Raw genomic sequence first — 22,248 nt, 5'->3', positions numbered from 1 at the left:
CTGATAATTTTATGTCCTGATGACTACTATGGACTAAATAAATACTATCACCCTTTGAATGTCCTCAGTTTACCTACATGAGGTTGCAAAGAAAATGGGAGAGGGCGAAGTCAGTATCAAAAAGGTTTGGGTTATGAACTGAAGGAGAGGACTTGGGATTCCCCCAGGTTTACAGCTGGGACAAGACTCAGGGATTTTATGATAAGATAGACTGTACCCAATGTGGACCAGATATCGTAAATAGTAATAAAATAGTTTGGGTGAAGCTCATAAAAATCCTTGGGGAAACCCCTAGCGACTTATGTAGTAAAATAAGTTTTTAAAAATGGTTACAATAATGAAGTATACAACAATTATCATCATATCGCAACGGGAAGACCTTTCCTACGCGAAACCAGTCAAAACGGCGAACGTCGGCTGATCGTTGGCCGAACGTCGGCCGATCGTTGGCCGAACGTCGGCCGTGTTTCTAACCTCAGTAAATCGACGCGATCATCATCCCCTCAAGGAGATCGTCAACGGTGTTTTTCTCATGAAAAACGCTGCACTCGTTCTTGGTTTAGATGAAAATCTGCCCCTCCGTCGCCAAAGGTACCTGATACCTCCTGCGTGTTTATGGGATAGCTCTAGTGGTCCAGGCGCCCAGAATCGTCTTTGTTTCAATACTAAGAAAAAGGGCTCTCTTAACCCTGAGGGTTAACTTTTTGGACGATGCTTGACGATGAGGTTGGTATAACAATCAGAGTACCTGGAATACTTAAGACATACCAACGGTCTACTCCCCCTCGAAGATATATAGTGACCCCCTCCCTCCCCCCACCCACCACCGCCACCAAACTGTGGAGAACGACTTCAGTACGCATCACTTCGGTGAGAGTCAGCACTTCAGGATGTACCTCCGTCAGTGCTGATCACTTCGGTGCGAGTCAGTCGATGTCGTGTAATGGAATTACTCTACTCGTTACTCTATTTTTAATTAAACATTCGTCGTGAGTTACAAAATTGGGACTTACGCTTAGAATTTATTATCAATTGTTTTTTCGTTCAGTTAAGGGTCAGTGCTTATTGAAGTTGAGGGTCACCCGCTAAAAATGGACTTCAGGGCGACGAGATCAGACGCAAATGTTCTGAGTGCAGCTGGTACTCCTCGTTGATATGCGTTATCTAGGAAAAACTCGTCCTTGAGGATATTCTTATCGGTCAGGAATGTGTACAGCCGAAATATTCCGAAGGTCGAGGGTATTAGATTTTAATTGGAAATCAGGTTAATGAAAAATCGACGTTCAAGTAAGAGCAATTTTATTCTGCGATTATGTGTTCACACTTTGGGAGCAGTCGTCGAACTGACAAACGACCTTGAGATCTCAAAAACCAAAGCATCGGGATCGGGTTTCTTTCTTTCCATGAACAGAGATTGTTTTATATTATTTACTAAACATTCATCGGAGTTTTCGTCGTAATACCACAGACGGCCTCTCCAAGAAACGATGACCTCATAGTATAATGAATATAAACTTAGATAAGTCTGTAATTTGATCTATTGGATTATGGAGAGGGATTGTCTCAATGATATGAAAACGATTTAACTATCAACTTTAATTCTTTATTATCGCACGCAGAAGGTGTATATTTTTCGTATGACGTCTCCAGATCAACTCTCTTAGTTACCAAGAAGTTCACACCCTAGACCCATTTGACAAAAGGCCCTTGTTCATTCATTCCTGTTTCTTCTCTGGTTCTATTTACTAAAACCATTCTAAACATTTCGGTACTGTTTGGAGAAAAACTATAAAAACTATAACATATTCAGATGGACAGAGAACAGGGTATTCTAAACAGGGTGAACTGTATTTTCAATTTGTCGCACTTCAAGATTCATTCAGTATGATAATTACAGCTGATCACTCCATAATTTTAGTGAATGTTCATATGTTACTTCGTCTAACCTTCTCTAGATAACTTTAATTAATTAATCAATTAATTAAAGTGTGATCTATAGACAGACGATTCATTTTTGTCAAGACATATCAAGCACTCTCAACATCATCCTATTGTTTTTGCTCTTTTCAATAGAAGGGATAACTCTCCTGACTCACAGAAAACAATTTTGGGTTTAACGAGTTCCTCATATCACTCAGAAAATTAACTAACGACGTAAGAAAATGAATTTAAATGAATTTCCCGGGAAGTGTCCGAAAACGTATCCGTTTAATACCCCGACTGCCAAAAGACTGTTCCTCCACCTGTTCCAGGTCCTTAAAATCCACCTAAACATTGCTGCGGTCCATATCCTAAATTTTCCGAATGACCAGGGCTGGCGCCCCGTGAAACTCAGGCTTAAAAAGGGCCCGTGCGCGCGCCGCGCGCATGCCCGGTTGCCGCTAGGCCCGAACAGGCGTCTCTAACACGGACTTTTGAATTTTATGAACAGTCGTAGTGCGGACACCGTTGGTGCCGGATAGGATAACTTTTCCGAGATAAATATTGAAAAGAATTACAACTACTGAGAACAACGAAACGTTTATACCCACCCCCTTCCCCCTAGTGTTGTCTGTCTCACTCTTTTCAAATCTGAAGACATGGCTCCGAAGGGGACATACAACAAGTCATTGAATTTGTGGTTGGGAGTAGTTCGACGAGTGAAACGAAAAGTTTTTTTGGATACCGCAATTAACAAAGTACGTCAAATGTATAAAAATTAGTGTCAATTTTAAAAAATGTTTTTTAACAGTAGAAAACGTTTTATTCTAAGGGACAAATGGAAATATTTACAAATATGTATTTTTAAATATTCAAATTATTCTTCACATATTTAAAAAAAAATTATTTTTAATATTGACAACAATGATAGTAATAGTAATAATAGTAGGACCTTGTGGGGATCGTTCAGTGATTTCTTTAATGAATAGTAAATAATACTGTTGAGACATTAATGTTATTTATTGAGAATACTATTAATAAATTAATGAAATATTTTTTTATCTCAATAGGTAAGAAAGAATTTAGCTCGTAAGATATCTCACAGACAAGTCCGGCAATGTGTGCGTCAGCTATCGACACGTCCTATGGTTGTTTTAGAGAAACTGTCGATCGAGAAATATTCGTAAGTATAGAAATACTAAATGTGGTATCCACGAGTTATTAATTTCTCTATTACGATGACTCATTGAAAAGTTAAATTTTGGGTGACAGCCGGAGGGGTGGGCTCATCTCGTTAATTGAATCCGGAGATTAGAGGCGGATAAAACATTACCAGCCCCCAATGTCACTTCTGGTTTTCTGGTTGAGTTAATTATCTGTCGCGACTTAATCGCCGCGCCCCTTTGTTTAGATTTGGGGTTAATACCCGTACCTGCCTGATGAGCCCAACCCTCGCACCTTTGACACCCCCTCTGTTCTGTTCCCAAAAAAAATCGTCAATGATATTAAAGGGTTTCTTTTTGTTTTAACAAATTGAGGAATTTTATTTCATTGGAATTAGTCCAACGAATTGAATGTTTTTGTTTGTTTGGTTTTAAAGGTAGTTGACAAAACGGAAATGCTTTTTAGTTTTCTCAATCAATTTAGTGAATGGAATGTTGTTGTTGTTGTGGTCAATTAATTTAAATTAATTAACTCCTTTTTGTTGTTCTGTTGTTGCTTGAGTTTATTTTAAAATCCTCAATTATTTTTTACTCGAAGATGTTTTAAAAACTTCATCTTCATTTATTGAAAAAACCTTTGTTGTTGTTTTTTTTTTCTGACATCAGAATAATTGAAGATCACCAGTTGTCAACCTCTGATGACAAAAAAAATTCAAAAATACAATTTTCCAAATTTCGAGCTCTTCTACGAACAATAAATCTCCGGTGTCAAAATTCCTGGAAAAATATCTTTGCCCCCATTGTCTCCCAACCCCTCTTTCTTATCTCGACTTTCCCCTCCCCCGTTGGCCCTGGCGGCCCAAAAAAAATGGGGACCTACACTCCTTTTACCCCAACTGCTTGAAAAAAAACGCAAACAAAAGCTGAATACGTCTCCCTTTTTATTTACTGTCTGCTGAGATGTCTAATACATGTGTTTGAGTTTTACGACATTACCTGGCCCCTCACCCTCTCCGTCCTGGGTTTAGATCGAGTGTTGTCCACAAAGCCGACGTACCCTGGCTTGTGGAAACTGCAGCTTCCAACGTCAATAATCATCTCAGTGAATTCAACTGGAATTATTTCATTTTAATGAAAATTCAAATCCAGTGATTTGTCTTCTTACAAATTTTCGTTCCCTATAATTCATTAATGGGCCAATGATTGTTGTCAATCTATTTAGTTTTCATGCTCACAGATCATACAAATTAAAGAAAATGCTATGGTGCTGCTTAAACGCAGATTAATCCTCCAAAATATCCCTTTCTCACCCTATTCTTTTTCAAAATAACTCCCGCGGTTACCCCCTCCCCCTCCGCTACTTTGTTTGCCACTGGAACCCGCGTGCACCGGCCGGATCTCCAGTCGCAATCGAGCATACGATATCGAATCATCAAAATCGCACGTCCTCATGAATCGTACCACAACCCTGAGTCCAATCTGATCCAATGCCCACTAACAACGATTCACCCCTCGAGGGAGAATGTGAGTTTTTTTTAATCTGCAAATTTTTGGCGACATTTGAGACTTGTGTGCCCTTGTTTGGCTTTAAGACTGACAAGTGCTAACAATTTTCTGGATTAACAATCGCCTTTCGGCCAATGAATGCTGATTAAGGAATTTTTGGTGATGATTTTTGTGTCGCATTGTGGAGTTGTTTTTTTAATCTGTAAATTTTGGCAAAATTTTTTTTTTCTGTCTGTTCTTTTTTGGCTTTGGGACTGATGAGTGCTAACAATTTCCTGAATTAACAACTGCCCTTCGGCCAATGAATGCTAATTAAGGAATTTTTGGTTGACAATTTTTGTGTCATATTGTGAATTATCGTGAAGGACATTCTCTGTTCCCTTTTGTTTTGACTAACGTTGGCATGTCGGCTGTTTACCCTCGACCACCGATCGAGTAATTTGTAAGAGCTATTCACTAGTGACAACAAGAGGATTATTTTCACCCAAAAATGGAGTGATTATTTTTTTGCGTTTTTGTTGGAAAATGTCAGCACTAATTCCGACACACAGAAGACTTGTGAATAGTGTAAAGCATTTGTTGGAAGGTGAGACAACCAGATGTTAATAGAAACGAAAACAATGTGAGTGTTCCCTTCTCCATTAACACCAAAATTTTGTTTTATTTTTTTCTTCATTTCAATTCTCTCTCTGGGCATTGACGATTTTGGTATGTTCTTTTCCTTCTTACACCATGGATTTTCCACACTGAACTAAAATATTGTTGAGAATTCAGCCGCCATTTTTAATTACAAAATTCAGAAATTCTCGGACTTCTGAGAAAATGGCGGACAATGGAAATTTGAGGGGTAGATCACCAGTAGTTAACACGGATATACCATCGAAATCTGTGTCTAAAATATCTTCAGAAGTGCAAAAACCCGAACTTAGTGAAAATAAAATGGCGAATAAGGTGGACAACATGGCGGCGACTGTGTCGGAATGGTCACCCCAGAGGATAACATTACCGAGGGTGAAAAAAGGCTCAAACGATTCTCAAAGGGCTATGCAAATCTCTGGGCAAATGAATAAATCAGAGAACAAAATGGCGGAAAATAATAAGATGTCGATTAGACCGAGTGGTACTAAAGCGAATATGTCGACCGTTTGCGACGGGATTTACAGAGATAAAAAATGGACGACAAAAAATCACAAGATGGCCGAGACACGTGACAAAATGGCCGACAGGACTGACAGACGTGATGGAAGAAAAAGGGGGAAACCAATTGCGGAAACTCGAACTGGGGGTGAATTTCGTCTGTTGTCTGTGGAATTTGGACAGCCACATACGAAAGAGCAGATCTACAGGAGAAAATTGAGGAAAGCGATGTGGCCAAAGCCAAAATGGGCACTATCGTCACAGATTCCGTTTCACCTGGATCCACGACGGCTCGTGCAGCTTAAAAGGGAGTGCTTGGAGGAGCTGTTGGAGAAGACACCTGTTATCAATGGGGATGAGGCGACTGTCAAGACGATTCTCCAGGAGGAACGTCTGGTCTCGGTGCTCGGTGGGGCTGCGGTGGAGAAGATAGAGAGGGAACTAAGAACCGATTGCAATGATGATGACACTACGGGCGAAAATGTCGTCTCCAGTTCGGATTCCAGTCACTCAAGCGATCCATGGGACAGGTAGAACATATTCCCGGAATTATTTTGAGAGAATTGAATTTTAGGGGGGGTAAATGCTTTAATTATTCGGCTTGGTCATGTTTTATGGTAATTAGGGGGTAGGTAGTTTGGTGATATGAATGTTTACTTATTCAGATCAGTGCTGGGCAGGGCACTGTTTCATAAATAAAAATGTTAATACTTTTGACTGTTTTGCACGTAGACAGTGACGAAGTATCTGAATGTTTGATGTTTACTCTCAATGCAAATACTAAATATTTTATTATTTAGTAACTGACACATCGAAAAATATCAAGTTAAAAATAATTTAGTGTTTAGTGCAACTATTTTATTGTTTAGTATTTAGTCTTGCACGACATACGAAATTGTTTAATCCCTCATATGCAATGATGGATTTCCGACTAATCCCTTTAAAATTTAAAATCTATAATTATGATTTAATTTCACTGAAATTGATACATAAAAAAATATTTCATTTTAAAGCCTCGGCTTTCGTGAACATCAGTATTTTCTATTGCAGATGTGGTTCAGAAGTAGACGAAGGAATCACCTCATCACAGTCAACCTCTTTGTGCTCCCTGTTTCACACCCCGGACACAACAGTCATGTCATCGAAGCGAGTCCCTGAGATTATTACAGACGAGAATAGAGGGTCGACGAGTGATAGACCTCCCAAGCCAATAAATTTGAATCGTAAACCCTTGCGACCACTAGTAGAGTCAGCCAGCATCGGAAGCTGTTCCTCGGCCCCATCAACATCCTTCGCCGCCGATAAACTCCGGATTAACAGTGGTGGCAACGTAGATCGTCGGAAAAAACATCCAACGTTGGAAAAACAGCGAAAATTTTTGGCACAAGGAAATCATTCAAGAAAGGTCGTTTTGAATCCCCCGTCCTCCGCACCCTCGGATTCTTCCGTGAGTCCTGCCAAAGATTCTACACCTCGAAGAAGACCAGATGCCTCGAAAAAAGTTGAACAGAAATCGGTGCCTGCGAAATCCTCGATGTCCAGAGTCCACCTGTCGAGCCAAGGTCGTTCTGCGGCCAAGAAGGACGTGCTGGCGGTACCGGGCGGCAGTCGGCTATCCAAAACTCTTCCTAATCCCCCGAAATACAATAAAAACACCGGTACATGGGAGAGCTCCGTTTCTAACCCCACGAAATCCGATAAATCCTCCGGAGCATCGGGGAGCTCCTCCACGTCTCATGACAATACCTCAAAGTCCCACAAATCTGGATCAAGACATCATTCACAAACATCTTCGAGGAAGCGTCACCGCCCAGACGAGCGTCCCCCGCCAAAATTCGATTTAACGATTAAAAAACTGAAGAAAATCGACGCTTTATTCTCATCTTCCACCAGCGATGACGACTTAACCCCCGGGGGATCCTCCGAAAGCCCCTCCAAACTCCACAAAAGGTCCTCAACATCACCCCCGAAGTATCCAAAATCGTCAATAAAACAACCGAACATCTCCGAGGAATCAAAACCTCCGGAGCCCTCGAAGCCGGATCCAGGTCCAAAGAAACCAACGTACATTGGCACCACGAAGAAGCCGAGAATCTCTCATTTTAATTCAAACGGTTTCACCGGGGAAGCTTCCTCAAACATTTCAAATACACTCCAGGAGAAGCTCGATCGTGTGAAATCGAAGTCTGCGCCAAAGACATCAAGGAAACAGTCAAACGGCATTCGACAGAATATAATGAAACTGTGCGGGGAAACGAGGACAGAAATTATTAAAATTCCTAGTGACAGCCAGAGCCCTTTTCAACACCGAGTCCAGAAACGAGTTTTGGAGCCCGAGACCTCACAAACTGCTGAGAGACCCTCAAACACCGCTCAAGACGAGGGGCTCAACTGTGAGGAGGAGATAGCGAAGATTCGGCTGGCGGTGGACTCGGACTCGAAGAAGTCGGCCCCTGGACCGAACGGTGGTGATTACCTCCAACGAAAACGCCTCAGACTCGCGAAGGAGAATGTAGAGCTCGAGAGAAAGCTCGTATCCGAAATTCCTAAGCCACCGTCGGCTGTGATACCAAAAAATCGGTCACCAGTCCCACCCAAACCTACACCCCAACCTCTCCCAAACCCAGAGCAGTTGAATGCCGGCATTCCCATTGACGAGAAGATCTTCGAGGAACTGCAGGACGAGCCAGTTCCCCTGATCGAGGCTGTCGAGAGAGCGTTGGAGGGGTCACAGAAGACAAAAAAAAAGCCACGGATTGGGGAGAACGTTGAGAAGCCGTCACAGATACGTATGCCTGTGGACATTGATAAATCCGAGGGATCTCATGACGTGAATTCATCCTCCAGTACCGTCACACTTCTCCTGGACGAGGATTCCGACAGCCCCGGACGACTTCAAATCGATGAAAAGTCCTCGAGTAGCGAAAGAAGCTCTTCACCACGTCTGATGGTGGAGATCTCTGACGAAATTGGGAATGAGAAGAAGATGAATCTGGAGGTGTTACCTGAGCAGACCTTCCTCAACGTTTCTCAAGACAACGGGACACCCTCCATTCCCGAGACTTTGATGAAAGACAAAGAGCACTCTGGTGAACCTCTTGAGACGCCTCACGAAATTTGTAGGGAAGCTCAGGTGGCGCTTCGTTCACAGGATAAACGGATGAAGGTAGGCGTTACACCTAAGCAAATTGCCGGTATCATGGGGAGAAAGTTCAATAGGCGTTGCTTTCTGAAAGGAGTAATTCGTGGGGTCTTGCCGTCAATAGCTGATATAGTCGTTGTTCCACTCGAGGAGCCCTCACCTCCGGGATTTGAAGAGCTGTGGGGATCGCAGGAGGAAAGGTTCGATGATCTAATTGCAATGATGAGGGTCTTTCAGTATCGTACGACATTGGTGGCGAGACATCCAACGAACTCAGAGATGGTCGGACTCTTGCACACTATCTGCGATCGGGTATGGGAGAGCTTTGGGAGAATCAAGTTGATAATCGAGGGGGTGTCTGATGAGGAGATTGTGCGACAAATTGTGGAGAGATCGAGGAGGAGCAATGAGACACCCTTCATCACGGCGGAGGAGATCTTTGGGGCTTTGGAGAAGTCAAGGATGGTCTCTGCCCTGCCTGTACGTCGGTCGAATAGTTCGATGATGGTGCGGGTGAAGAAGAAGGGCACAAGAAAGAAGAAGAAGGGCACAAGAAAGAAGAAGGAGGGCACAAGAAAGAAGAAGAAGGGGAAACGTAACAAAAAAGGCAAAACGATTGGAGGTGGAAAGAGTTCTAGTGGCGCAGGTATCACTCATTCCATCGATGGAGCTATCCCATCAACTTCTAGTGGCGTAGGATCCCATCAACAAGTGGATCCACCCCAACCGTTCCTCATCCCTCAAGTTTTCCGAAAATCCCGAAAAGTCCCTCCTAACCCAAAATCCAAGACTCTCCCGCGTCCTAGGCCCCAGTCACATCACTCCTCTGTCCCCCCTCCTCCTCCTCCTACCCAGCCCCCTCTTCCTCCCACCCAGCCCCCTCTTCCTCCTACCCCACCCCCTCCTCCTCCTCCTCCTAGCCAGCCCCCTCTTCCTCCTTCTCCTCCTCCTCCTCCTCCACCACCTCCTACTCCTCCTCCTCCTACCCAACCCCCTCTTCCTCCTTCTCCTCCTCCTCCGCCACCTCCTCCACCACCTCCTACTCCTCCTCCTCCTCCTCCTACCCAACCCCCTCTTCCTCCTTCTCCTCCTCCGCCACCTCCTCCACCTCCTCCTACTCCTCCTCCTCCTACCCAGTCGAAACCCCCTCCCCCTCCTCCCACCCAACCCGAACCGACCCCGCCGACCCCTGCTCTTATTCCCCAAGCTCCCCAAATCAACCCCTCACATTCTCAACTCCCCGAGCGACCTTCAAATCCAACACCTTCCCCTCTACCGCCTATCCCGTATGCACCCCCACCGCCCCCTCCCGACGAAGACTCAAATCTCCCAGCATATTCCCAGGATAATGCCATGGCCGAGATGCAAGGAGATAGTCACTCCACTTCTCAAAATAATATTGAACCATCTCCCCAGGATATACCCAAACAAGATTCCTCCGGCTACACAGAATTATTTTTTCCAACGAATCCACTCAATCCTGTTGGTATTCTCTACCAAAGTCCCTTCAAGCCTCCTCCACCAGAATACGTGAAATGTGCCACTGGCAAGTGCCAACACAATAAGTGCCCAACATACCGTGAGGTGTTGATAATCACAGACTTGTTGAAGCAGCATAGACAGGCAGTTCAGCAGGAAAATCAATCAATGAGTAATGCAACAACTTCAGGTTCTGCCGAACAATTGCTGACGGATATAACAGATTTAAAAATCGTGGGACACATGCCAGAACTAATTCCCCTGGGACAGATGCCAGAAACTGAGTCATCTGCTGATGAGCGAGAACGACCTGTATATATGGCTACTTATAGAGAACGACCTCCTGCTGATTTTGGACAACAGCAGCGACAGCAGCAGTTTAATCTTCTAAATGAATCCCAGCTACAGGAATTGTTCCAGGTACAGCCTTACGGAAGTGAGCAATCTCGTAGTACCGCCCAGACTCCACAGCATCCAACTCCTCAGGTTGATATTTCAATCAGTGAGAATGAGCTGCAGGGAACTGAACAGCCTCCGAATTCGATTCCGCGGCTTCCCCCTTACCCTTCCGATCCGGTGCCCCCGACGCAGGTGGGGCTTCAACTACCTATGAAGGATACACCGCTTCATCCGCCTCAATTACCCCAGGTTCCACCCCCCGAGCAGAATTATTTAAGGCCAATGGTTCCTCCATCAAACAACTGCGATGACAACTCAAAGTGCCGGAATTCTCCAGCGTCGGGTCCAGCAAATCCCATCACGATTAAAACCGAAAACAACCATCAGATGGTAGGTCCTAAGATGCCTGTGCTCGAGAGAGCTCCGGCTCCTGGAGTTCCAGCCAAAGGTGGACATCAGCCGATGTCGAGTCCACATGATCGACTGCTTCAATCGAACGATTCTTCATCAGTACAACAGCAACTACTTCCTGAGCAGAATCGTCGTGAGTCACTAATTCGGATGCCTTCTCCGAGTTCAATTCACCCCCCAATTCAACCGAGTGCTCCAGTTCAAAGGAATTCAGCAACAGGATCCATCACAACGGTGAAACTCGAACTTAAAACTCAGATGGACCCGCCATCATTTCAGAGAATTCCAGTGAGTGGACCTCCAGTTCCCATGACTGGAATTCCTACTGCAGCTGATGCTGCAGTAAAATCGTCATTTCCAAGTCACCAGGTTCCGGGTAGCTCGCTAAGCATTACCAGAATGCCTCCAGTATTGAGTGCACCGATAAATGGTCCTCCGATGCCGCCTCCACAATCAGAGAGAATTCCACTTTCCGGAGCTCCGGTCCCACGTATAAATCAGTCTGGAGAGGATCGTCGATTGGAGGCTTCAGGGGCAGGGAATTCCGGGCAAGTTCTGCCATCATTTGGACAGATTAGAGATACAGAAATGGGAAGGCCAATGCCAGGGTTGAATTGCCAAAGAATGCCGCTAAATAGTCATCAAACTGGTAGTCATAGTTCCCTAACCATCACAGCTATCACTCCAGAATTTAAACCACCAATAAACGGTCCCCCGATGCCTCCTCTACCATCACAGAGAATTCCACTTTCCGGAATTCCTGTCTCACATATAAATCAGCCTGGAGTCAATCGTCAATTGGAGTCCACATTGGTAGGGAATTCTCCAGGAGTTCAAGTATCAATGGGACAGATTATGAATACAGAAATGGGAAGGCCAATGCCAGCGTTAAATTCCCAAAGAATGCCGTTAAATAGCCATCAAACTGGTAGTCATAGTTCCCTAACCATCACAGCTATCACTCCAGAATTTAAACCACCAATAAACGGTCCCCCGATGCCGCCTCCACCATCAGAGAGAATTCCACTATCCAGAGCTCCGGTCTCACGTAAAAATCAGCCTAGACAGGATCGTCGATTGAAGTCTTCAGGGGCAAGGAATTCCGGACAAGTTCCGCCATCATTTGGACAGATGAGAAAGACAGAAATGAGATGGTCAATGCCAGAGTTGAATTCCCAAGGAATGCCGCCAAATAGTCATCAAACTGGTAGTCATGGTTTCCCCGCCATCACAGCTATCCCTCCAGGAGTTAGAGCACCGATAAATGGTCCTCTGATGCAGCCTCTACCATTAGCGAGAATTCCACATTCTGGAGCTCCGGTCACACATATAAATCAGCCTGGACACAATCATCGATTGGAGTGCTCATGGGCAGGAAATTCCCAAGAAGTTCCGCCATCATTTGGACAGATGAAAAATACAGAAAGGAGATGGTCAATGCCAGGGTTGAATTCCCAAGGAATGCCGCCAAATAGTCATCAAAATGGTAGCCATAGTTCCCCAGCCATGACAGCTGTCCCTCCAGGAGTTAGAGCACCGATATATGGTCCTACAATGCCGCCTCTACCATCACAGATAATTCCATTTTCTGGAATTCCGGTCACACATATAAATCAGCCTGGAGTCAATCGTCAATTGGAGTCTTCATGGGCAGGAAATTTCCAACAAGTTCCGTCACCATTTGGACCGATGAGAAATACAGAAATGGAATGGCCAATGCCAGGGTTGAATTGCCAAAGAATGCCGCTAAATAGTTATCAAACTGGTAGACATAGTTCCACAGCTATCACAGCTATTCCTCCAGAATTTAGACCACCAATGAACGGTCCCCCGATGCCTCCTCTACCATCACAGAGAATGCCACTTTCCGGAATTCCGGTCTCACATATAAATCAGCCTGGAGTCAATCGTCAATTGGAGTTCACATCGGTAGGGAATTCTCCAGGAGTTCAAGTATCAATGGGACAGATTATGAATACAGGAGTTTCAAACTCATTTTCAGGGTTGAACTCTCAACAAATGCCGCCGACTAGTTATCAAACTGGAGGAATCGGGGGGCCCAGAGCTCCGGCAGACCCGCGATTTTTTCTAAATAACAATTCCTGTGGAATTCCGGGTGTATTTTATCCTACAAGATGTAGCGTGCCTCTTCCCGTAATGAATTCCCATAGAATCTCAATGGAGGAACAACCCCAGACTGGAAGGACAAATGTTCCAAGACCTTCATCACTCCATTGTGGAACTTCAGGAACAATTGGCCATCAATTGCGAGGAAGTACAACTGCACCTCCATCTACAGGAGCTGTCGCAGTGTCGAGATCTCTAAACATATATTCCTATGGAATTCCGCCGGGATCTCACGCTGGACAATTTAGCGTGCCCACATTGCCCTCACAGATGAATTCCCCTGTAACTCCTTCACGCAGAAGACGAACTGCAGCCAGGAGCAACACAAGATCCTCTTCGGGAATTCCAGTAACGACAATTTGTCCTGAAGCCTTAGGAGCACCAACATCAATGTCTCCCAGTATTTTACCACAAGGAACTTCATGTGCAATATCTATCACAAAAAATCCACAATTTCTCATGCCCCCTCCTGAACGCAGTTCAGAATTGACACCTGCGGTGAATTCTCATGAAATTCCAGTGCGTCCTGAAAGCAACTCGACAGTCACTGGAGTCATAACATCTTCAGTGATAAACTCTCAACAAATTTCCGAACCTAGTCAACAACAACACCCAACTGACCACCATCCACCCGGAGTTGCTTCATCTTATCGAATGACTGGAGGCTCCAGCTCCCAGTCAGCCACTCACATGGCCCTAGCAAGCATGGAGAGAATTCGAGTGACAGCGATTAATGATTTTAAAAGCACTATCATGAACGCTGTCAACGGCAGAACGACTGAAACACCTCAGGGCCAATCTCCAGGGACATCTAAACAAGAAGCAACAACACCTGAAGCCACCAAAATTTCTTCAGAAGCTCCTGGAGTGGCTCAAGAAAGTGCACCAATCGATTATCCGCCCAAGAAAATTGCAGTTCTCGGGGACGGAACAATTCTAGTCAATCTTCTAAACACCAGAATTCCTCCAGCAACTTCTGGAGTGATTTCTCATGGTAAAAACCATTTTTGCAATGCGAAAGAGCCAACTCCAGATTATGAGAATTCATCTGTCGATCATCGCGTCGGGGTAATTCGAACTTCTGGAATTTCTCCAGCACGTCCAGAGCTTTCTCCGGGCTTCTCCGGGAAACTGTCATCAAAGCCATCGAAGCCAGTAATCATCAGCGACATAAAAATATCTGCGGTAAAATCTGAAGTCATCGATTCTCCAAAATCGCCAATTCATCGTGGTAGTACTCAACCAGCGGAAATGCCGAATTTTGTACATCTAGTATGTGAACCTCCTGATGATGGGGAACCCCCGAAGTCTAATGGAGAAACTAGTGGAGGAATTGCGGGGAAAATGATGAACTTGCAGGCCATCGTTGATGGTCTTGAGATTAGCGATGGTTCGAAGGAACGTCATTCACTCGTCGATGATGAGATTGAGTGTAATGGCATCGCCCAGAAGATGGGAATTCAACTGCAGAATTCCTCCCAACACCTGGAAGATGTTCCTCTACAGAGCTCTGAAGTCCCTTCTGTGCCGATGGATCAGTATCACGGTATTGAGGAACCTTTGGAGACGACTGAGCAGGAGGTCGTTGTCGAGGAGACGGGGATGAACGTGGTGGAGGTCGCCGAGATTCAGGAAGAGAAACCGCCAATTTGTATTGTCTGCAATACTGAGGTCGCCATTTGGGCATGCAGATATTGCCTTTTGCCTGTAGTCTGCGGTGACGCTTGCGGAAACCAATTCGATCATTTTCAATTGTGTGGACGATCCGCAATGAAAAGTGAGGATGAGTGACTTGGAGATGACGGTCATACACCAAAGAGAGTGAATGAGATTTTGAGTGAGTGGTGTTCAGATTTGTTTTTTAAAGATATCTTGAGAAATAGGGGGTTTAGGAAGAAATGGTGTAGGATATTTATTGTGGGGAATTTAATTCTGCGGAGAAGTGATGTTTTGACTTTTTTTGGTAAAATGAGGGGTTTGAGAGATGTTTTTAAAAAATGAGGGGAAGTCATGAGTACGAAACGCTTTTTTTTTAATTTTGTAGGTTTAGATGGGGAATATCTTTTGAATAAAAGGGTTCAGAAGAAAATCTGACAAAATATTTCTTGTCCGAAATTAAATGTTCTTTGCAATTGTCTTATCGCATTTTTTAATACATCGATTCGATTGAGATATATTTTTAATGTTTGAATGTGAATTAAATTTCTTCAGAAGTTAGTTCAGATTTAGAACAGAAATATCTCGGTAATCACGTTCTACGAAAAAAATTGACAAAACCTGTTGTGTGGCTAATTTATTTTGGAGCCGTCGAATTATTTTGAAAATCAGTTTTCAACGAAAAATGTGGCTCCAAAAAGATTTCTCAAGTTTCATCTTGAAAAAGTATAACTGAAAATGTTGTGGTAGTTTGTTAGAGTTCTGTACTTAGTTAATTAACGAATTAATAATCCAAATATCTCGAAATTATTAAGACTTGCGAGGAATCGCAGACAAAGACGGACAGGTCATCGCAATGATGATTACTATTTTTCTAAGTATTATTTTTTGTTAGAGCACAAAAAGGGGGTCAGGAAAATTAAAGATCATTGCATACAGACTTTTTTTTTCACTTCAGCTTGTAGATTTTTGTTTGTCTGAAATGTAAAATTAAAATATTTTCCTGCCCCTCATTGTTGCTAATATATTGGATGAAATTATTTAATATGGAGATAAATCTCTTGTCCTCAGTTTAAAAAGAGATTTTCAGTGAGACAACAATCAAGTCATCCTCGATAGTTACCTTTTTAATGAAAAAAAAATTAACGATTTTTCTTTTATATCAATTTTTATTTAACGATACGAGTTAATACTTTTGTACTTTCATATGAAAATTTTTAAATGTTTATGAAGTATGAGCTGTGCAAGTGACGGAGAGAACTTATAGTATAAAACGGTTGTATAGAGAAGGAATAAAATAATATTTTTGACGCCATTCCATAGTTAACGTTTATTTGCGGGGTAAAATGGGATGTGAAATATTAATATTTCATTATTCGAGGATTTGTCTTGAATTGAAATATTCTGTTTTTTTTTTCTCAATTTTTGTGGATAAAAAGTTGGATTTGATGCTAAACGGGTAGAACCACTGGAAGTGGAGATTCATTAACCAATTAAATATCTATTCGTGTTTATTTATGCATTTGTTTGAACTTAAAGATTTCTCCATCGATTGTAAATGGAAAAAATAATTGAAAAACTAAAAACCATTGAAATTGAACATTTTTTTTATTGTTTAAATTTTTATTAACGTTGATTTATTCACATTTATACGTGATATTTATTAAATGAATCTAGAAATCACTGATTATTAGTTATCACTGAAAATTTAAGGATGACTTTTTCAGTGGTGGTGCTCCTCCTCAGCTTCGTAGCCATCGGGGAGGGCATTTCTGTGAGGATTGTGGAAGAGAGAGTGGTTGCCATCGCCCCACGGGAAACGCTGTAAATATAAAAACATTTCAATAATAACTAAATGATAAATAATGATAAATGAAGCCAAGAAAGGTCGTAGAGCGATGAAAAAGTACTAAAGAGAAAATATTTATGATAAATATTTTTTTACTGAAAATAAATGGGAATTGTCCCTATCGCGTGCTGTGTGGAAAAAGGTCGTATCGTCCCTTCAAGGATTTTTAGGTCAACGAGGTAAAAAAGGTCGTATAAACCTCATCTAGGGAATACGAAATCCGGAGGATTTGGACTCTTTAGAATCATTTCAACGCAACTTTCGAGGACATTTTCTATCGCATACGACCTTTTTCCACTTTGTGGCCCTAAAAATTCCAAAATGGTCGGCCGACCTTTTGCAAAGTAGCAACTGCTGTGTATTCAGATCGATATCAACCCCTAAACTACCATCAGAATTCGTAAAAGAAATTACTTGAAGAAAATCAATGGTTTTTTATACCTTGGTCCTGATGCGCAGATGGTCATAGGGCTTGAACTCAGGTCTCCTCAGGGTCTTCTCTTCCTCCTTCTCCATCAAATAGGTGTTCAACAATGCCAATGCAACTGTCGGTAAAGCCACGAAGTAGGTAATGTTCCTCCACAACTTCACCCCCTCTGAAATAACCCAAAAGGGATTCAGTGGCGAAATGATAAAAAGAGACTAATCACTTTCTGACTATTGACAGTTTCTGATGATATCTCGAGGTCGACAGATGATGGGTAAATTTTGATTGCAATCTTTTTGTGGAGGACATTGAGCACTACAACAAAGGTCCTGACAAAAATACCTCTAAGTGTCGTAGATTCGTAGATATTTCTAAAAAATTCGACTCAGACATAAGTTAACTTACATCGTTTCACCACTTAGCTACTGAATTATTATTACATAACAAATTGATCGCCCTCTGAGGTCCAAAAACCCCTCAAAACCCCCCAAAAACCACTTCAAGTCAGTTCAACACTTCCCAAACCTCAAAATCTCTTTAAAGTTAATTTTTTGACTGAAATCTCTTTAAAAAAAAGCCCAATAATACATCGAACAATCAACCTAACCTCAAACAAGATTTCTTTCAACGCAACTTCGTCGGGAAAAATCATGAAAATGACCAAATTATTAATTTAAATGACTCACTTTCAGACCCCTTTGTTGACGCATAAACGTCGAAATTCTTTCCTAAATCGACAGAATAGTTTCGGACGAAGGAACGTCCCAGGGCGATTCTTCCAGCCATATTTTCCAATAATCTGATCCTCTCTCAAGAAACTAAATTACATCTACCCAACGACGACGTCCCGATCAATAAAACCATAAAAACGATTGAGAACCCTCGGGATTTGTTCTCTTTGTCGACTGACGGGCATGTTAAGGTTTATGTTTAACCATATGTAGCCCTCACACGGTAAACTCTATCCCTTCCATACCGACCGCGCATTCGTCGCGTCATCGAGGCTGACAATATGGCCGCTAGTGGTCACGAAGTGGTTAAGAGTTGATTTTTTAGTTTTTTTCCGGCCATCATGTGCAAAATTAAAATCATGATTATTAATTATTATCCACTGGGTTGCAAACAACATCAATAGATGTACAATGATGTACGAACGATGTACAATCATGTGCATTAGTCAGTTTTTCCATTTGCAACCCCTCGCCGGCTAAGGACGTTGGGGTTTCTCAATAGAAAACACGAATGTACACATGTTGTTGACATCGTAGAGTGTTAATAACGATTTAACATGCGAGAATCATCGAAATTAAGTGCAATTAGTGAAGAATGTGTCCAGCATCACTTGAGGATCATAGAGACACTGTTGTCACGAAGTGAACATGCGGTTTAGGGAGTTGGGAAAGGTTGTGTCGGTCTAGTCGGTGTCAGGGTGCACCTGTTGATTATTTACTATTATTTTTCTGTAAGTGAAAGCCCAATTGTGAAAGTGGAAAGTGATTTTTGAAGATTTTACGTGTGTTGGATGGGAAATTCGGGGCAAAAGGGGTACAGACCGCCGCAGAGAGCGTATACCAGCCAGGTTAGTTGCCAAATCTCATCTTCCTTGTCAGTTATGGAACGTTTTTAATTATTTATTATGGGGAAAACAATTATTGTGTCGCATTATAATATATGTTTTGCCATTTTAACTTAAAGAACTTTGTTTTCCATTTTGCTATTTGGTTTTTCTGGAGGACATTGTTTTTTACTGTTTTTTGCGGATTTTTCTTTGCACTGATGAATACTTTTTTCAAAATTTATTTTTTGTTTGTTTTGTAGTGCAGTCTCAGTAATATTATCAGCTGCACTGGGACAACAGAGTCAGTTTATGAGGAATGTAGGCCCTGGTCGAGAATATCCCGAAGAACGTACGTAAATTATCTCTGAATATTGATAATATATTTGGAAATATCTCGAAAACGATGGGATCTAGAGGAAAACGTCTCAAGATATTTTTTGCAGCCGAGGAAATGATCTATAAACAATATTTACTCACATTTTCCTCTAAAACCATTAGTTCTTCAGATATTCGAGAAGTAACGAAGGTGCAATTTTGCAGAAAAAAAATTTTGTTTTCCGATAAATATGAAAAAATTACAGGTAATTTCATTAAAAAAATTATTTATTTTTATTTGCAGATGGAGTGAAGGTACCTTGAATGATCCTCTGAACTCCGCGAAGACAGCTTGGCCTGTGCCGCGATTCGAAGCCATATTCCTTCCTGAATTCAAAGTCAGAGAGGAACCGATTAAAATTCACTATACGTTTATCGAAATAATATCCAAAGGAGCCTATGGAAGGGTCTACAAGGTTGAGGATAAGAAGGACAAGAGGGTTTACGCCCTGAAGATGATCAGCAAGTCCAGAATTGTCGAGGAAAATGCAGTCGCTCAGGCTAAACAAGAGGTATTTTTCTGAAAAAAAATCCAAACAATAGAAATTTTGTGATTGACTCCAAGAATTTATCTATTGTACATTGTCAATGGTTTAAGCAATTAACATATTTTTTTCTTCATTATCAGGTGGGTATCCAGAGGGCTGTGGGTCACCACCCCTTCATCGCACACTCGGCACACCATTGGCAGGGGAGAAAGACCCTTTACATATGTACGAAAATATTTACCGTTGATATTATCTCATATCCTCACGTATAATTCATTTGTTTACATTTATTTACAGTAACTGAATTTGTGGGAGGTGGAGAACTCTTCGAACTAGTCGATGAACACATCACGTTACCTGAGAAAGTTGTGAGAATTTACGTCGCTGAAATAGCACTGGCCATAGGTGAGAAAAATTTTGTTATAATAATTATTCAGAAGGAAATATTTTATTCAAGAGAATTTAAAATAAATATTCTTTAGAATATATTTTTGTGCGTGAATTTGAGAGAACTGTAAACTTCTCAGATTTTTAGGTTTCTTAGCTACAAATTTTCCTTTGTTGTTTCAGATTTTTTACACAATGCTGGGATTGTCCATCGAGACATAAAAGCAACGAATGTACTTCTAGACGATGAGGGACATGCAGTATTAATTGATTTTGGACTAGCAAAGTGGTTGAGACCACGACACAGAACAAACACCTTCTGCGGAACTCCAGAGTATATGGGTAAGTAAATAAAATCCTTACCCTCACGCTTATTTCTCAATATTCCAGACTTACAGAATAAAAATAATTTTATAAACTCATTAAATGTCTTCATAATTGAATTTACGCATTAATAAATTTATCAATAATGATAGTTAACCATATATAATTAATTTATGAATTTATTGCAGCTCCAGAACTACTAAAAAGAGAGTATTATGGGCACGAGGTTGACTGGTGGTCATTGGGGGTCCTGACCTGTTTTCTTCTCACCAACAAGGTAAGAAAACATCTACAATATTTTGTATCAATATTCAATTGCGAAATATTTCGTTGCGTAATGAAAATTGCGAGATGTGGCACAATCACAAATCGAGAAGTTCAAGTTTCGCGAATGTGACGATCGCGATACAGTTGTGACACAATTTAGAATGTTTTCTGAATTGTCCAGGTGTTGGAAATATTCTGGACGATATTATTCCTGGAATAAATATTTCGGAAAAAATTAGACAAGAAGACAAACTATTAAATATATACTACAAATATATCGATGATGGTATATTTATCAAAATATATTAGTGTTTAGCGACAAGATATAATTCAAGTTAAAATTTTCCCCGCCGAAATCCGTTCACATCGGTAGACGAGGTAGATGTCCACTTTACCGATGTGCTATTTGCGATGTTAAAGCTATTTTGTGGTGGGATCTGGCTAGTGTGGTTAGAATACTAGAATTCACAATACAACAAGACTCCGTGGCGCAACGGTAGCGCGTCTGACTCCAGATCAGAAGGTTGCGTGTTCAAATCACGTCGGGGTCAATGGACAATTTTTTTTTTTTTCTTTAACAATTTATCGATTTATCATGATCATCATGGCTTGACTTGTCTCAATGGTTTCACATTCCCATGGTCCGCCATTATCGGAGGAATTGATGACGATGAAAGGCTTTTTTTATTAGGAAGTCGCTGGGGAAAAAACGGGACTGGCAATTTCGGTCGAGGTCGAATTATATTCAAGTCCATTAATTTTAATGATTAAAAATCTCTAGGATTATTCAATGTCCTATTTCGTAATGGGTGTCATGTTGCGAGTGTAATATTAATATTAAGACGGGTTGGCTAAACAGATCTCGAAGTAGTTATTGCATTTACCAGTGGAATAGTGCGAATAGAGTGATTATGATTGTTGACTGTTTATAAGTGTCATGTTTATCATGAGTTGAGGTCATGCAACGGAGGGAGATGGCACTGATTTCGAACTTTCCAAACTTGTTACTGATATTTTAATATCCTAAAAGTGTAGATATTCTCACGACGGGGATGAGAAATATTTTTTAGTAAAAAAAAAAATTGTTTTTTGGATTTTTTCATTGGCAAAACAAACGCTCCCGGGTGGGCTCGAACCACCAACCTTTCGGTTAACAGCCGAACGCGCTAGCCAATTGCGCCACGGAAGCACAGGTGCGGCAGGAATTTAGATAGCTTGATAAGATGCTCATATGTGTGTATAGTCATGGGCATTATATGTAGGCCCTTTAATTGCCCGAAGAAAGGGGGTTTCGCCTCCTGATTGGTTCGGCAGTGGGGCCTCGTACCCTGGACAGATACAAAGTAATAACATTTTCTTAAGAATTAAAAAATCACGTTGGGATTATGAGAATCTACAAAGAAATTTTTCGAAACGAGTCGCTTGAAAGATTTTTATAACAATTTGTTTATCGTAGAATGTAAGTGTCGTGACTTTGATTCATTTTGAACATTGACATTGTATCGAGAAAAGTCTTATGAATTTTTATTTGATATCTCACACGTCCTATGGATTATTCACGTTGTGGCTGATTAAGTCATATTCTCGTGCAAATTCATTAATTATTCATTAATTATTGTGGGATATTTTTATT

At 41.6% G+C, this 22,248-nt stretch overlaps 3 protein-coding genes and 2 non-coding genes across 13 annotated transcripts in view; 3 read left to right on the top strand and 2 right to left on the bottom strand.

Moving 5' to 3' along the window:
- The first annotated feature begins 873 nt into the window (after positions 1-873).
- On the top strand, positions 874-16,255 carry LOC135165824 (titin-like). 9 transcript variants are annotated; one of them, XM_064127524.1, is made up of 5 exons: positions 874-989; positions 1,049-2,678; positions 2,991-3,103; positions 5,390-6,256; positions 6,777-16,255. In XM_064127524.1, the coding sequence occupies exons 2-5, from the start codon at positions 2,580-2,582 to the stop codon at positions 15,073-15,075; spliced, it is 9,378 nt and encodes a 3,125-aa protein (XP_063983594.1). In that variant the 5' UTR covers positions 874-989; positions 1,049-2,579; the 3' UTR covers positions 15,076-16,255. The 9 variants fall into 9 exon arrangements, with proteins under 9 accessions (XP_063983594.1, XP_063983600.1, XP_063983599.1 ...); XM_064127530.1 differs by having other exon boundaries at positions 877-1,140; positions 2,432-2,678; XM_064127529.1 differs by having other exon boundaries at positions 877-1,287; positions 2,432-2,678.
- Positions 16,256-16,529: 274 nt separating this feature from the next.
- LOC135165869 (cytochrome c oxidase subunit 6A1, mitochondrial-like) lies at positions 16,530-18,062 on the bottom strand. The gene is made up of 3 exons (XM_064127629.1): positions 17,903-18,062; positions 17,231-17,385; positions 16,530-16,762 (listed from the first exon to the last, which is right to left on the bottom strand). Exons 1-3 carry the CDS (start codon positions 18,000-18,002, stop codon positions 16,664-16,666), a joined length of 354 nt encoding a protein of 117 aa, XP_063983699.1. The 5' UTR covers positions 18,003-18,062; the 3' UTR covers positions 16,530-16,663.
- The window catches only part of S6kl (S6 Kinase Like), a 35,835-nt gene continuing 31,646 nt past the window's right edge, over positions 18,060-22,248 (top strand). The window contains exons 1-7 of the mRNA XM_064127597.1: positions 18,060-18,795; positions 19,035-19,123; positions 19,394-19,661; positions 19,778-19,862; positions 19,935-20,042; positions 20,208-20,366; positions 20,537-20,625. Of these exons, the coding sequence (XP_063983667.1) occupies positions 18,739-18,795; positions 19,035-19,123; positions 19,394-19,661; positions 19,778-19,862; positions 19,935-20,042; positions 20,208-20,366; positions 20,537-20,625 (855 nt within the window). The 5' untranslated portion in view covers positions 18,060-18,738. The remainder of the gene's footprint in view (positions 18,796-19,034; positions 19,124-19,393; positions 19,662-19,777; positions 19,863-19,934; positions 20,043-20,207; positions 20,367-20,536; positions 20,626-22,248) is intronic.
- On the top strand, positions 21,095-21,166 carry Trnaw-cca (transfer RNA tryptophan (anticodon CCA)). Its single transcript has one exon. It is a non-coding gene; the product is annotated as a tRNA-Trp (tRNA).
- Trnan-guu (transfer RNA asparagine (anticodon GUU)) lies at positions 21,731-21,804 on the bottom strand. Its single transcript has one exon. It is a non-coding gene; the product is annotated as a tRNA-Asn (tRNA).

Source organism: Diachasmimorpha longicaudata, chromosome 9 (genome assembly GCF_034640455.1).
Source record: "Diachasmimorpha longicaudata isolate KC_UGA_2023 chromosome 9, iyDiaLong2, whole genome shotgun sequence".
Taxonomy (NCBI): domain Eukaryota; kingdom Metazoa; phylum Arthropoda; class Insecta; order Hymenoptera; family Braconidae; genus Diachasmimorpha; species Diachasmimorpha longicaudata.
The sequence above is the reverse complement of the archived record's forward strand: the minus strand, read 5'-3'. Positions and strand labels throughout refer to the sequence as shown.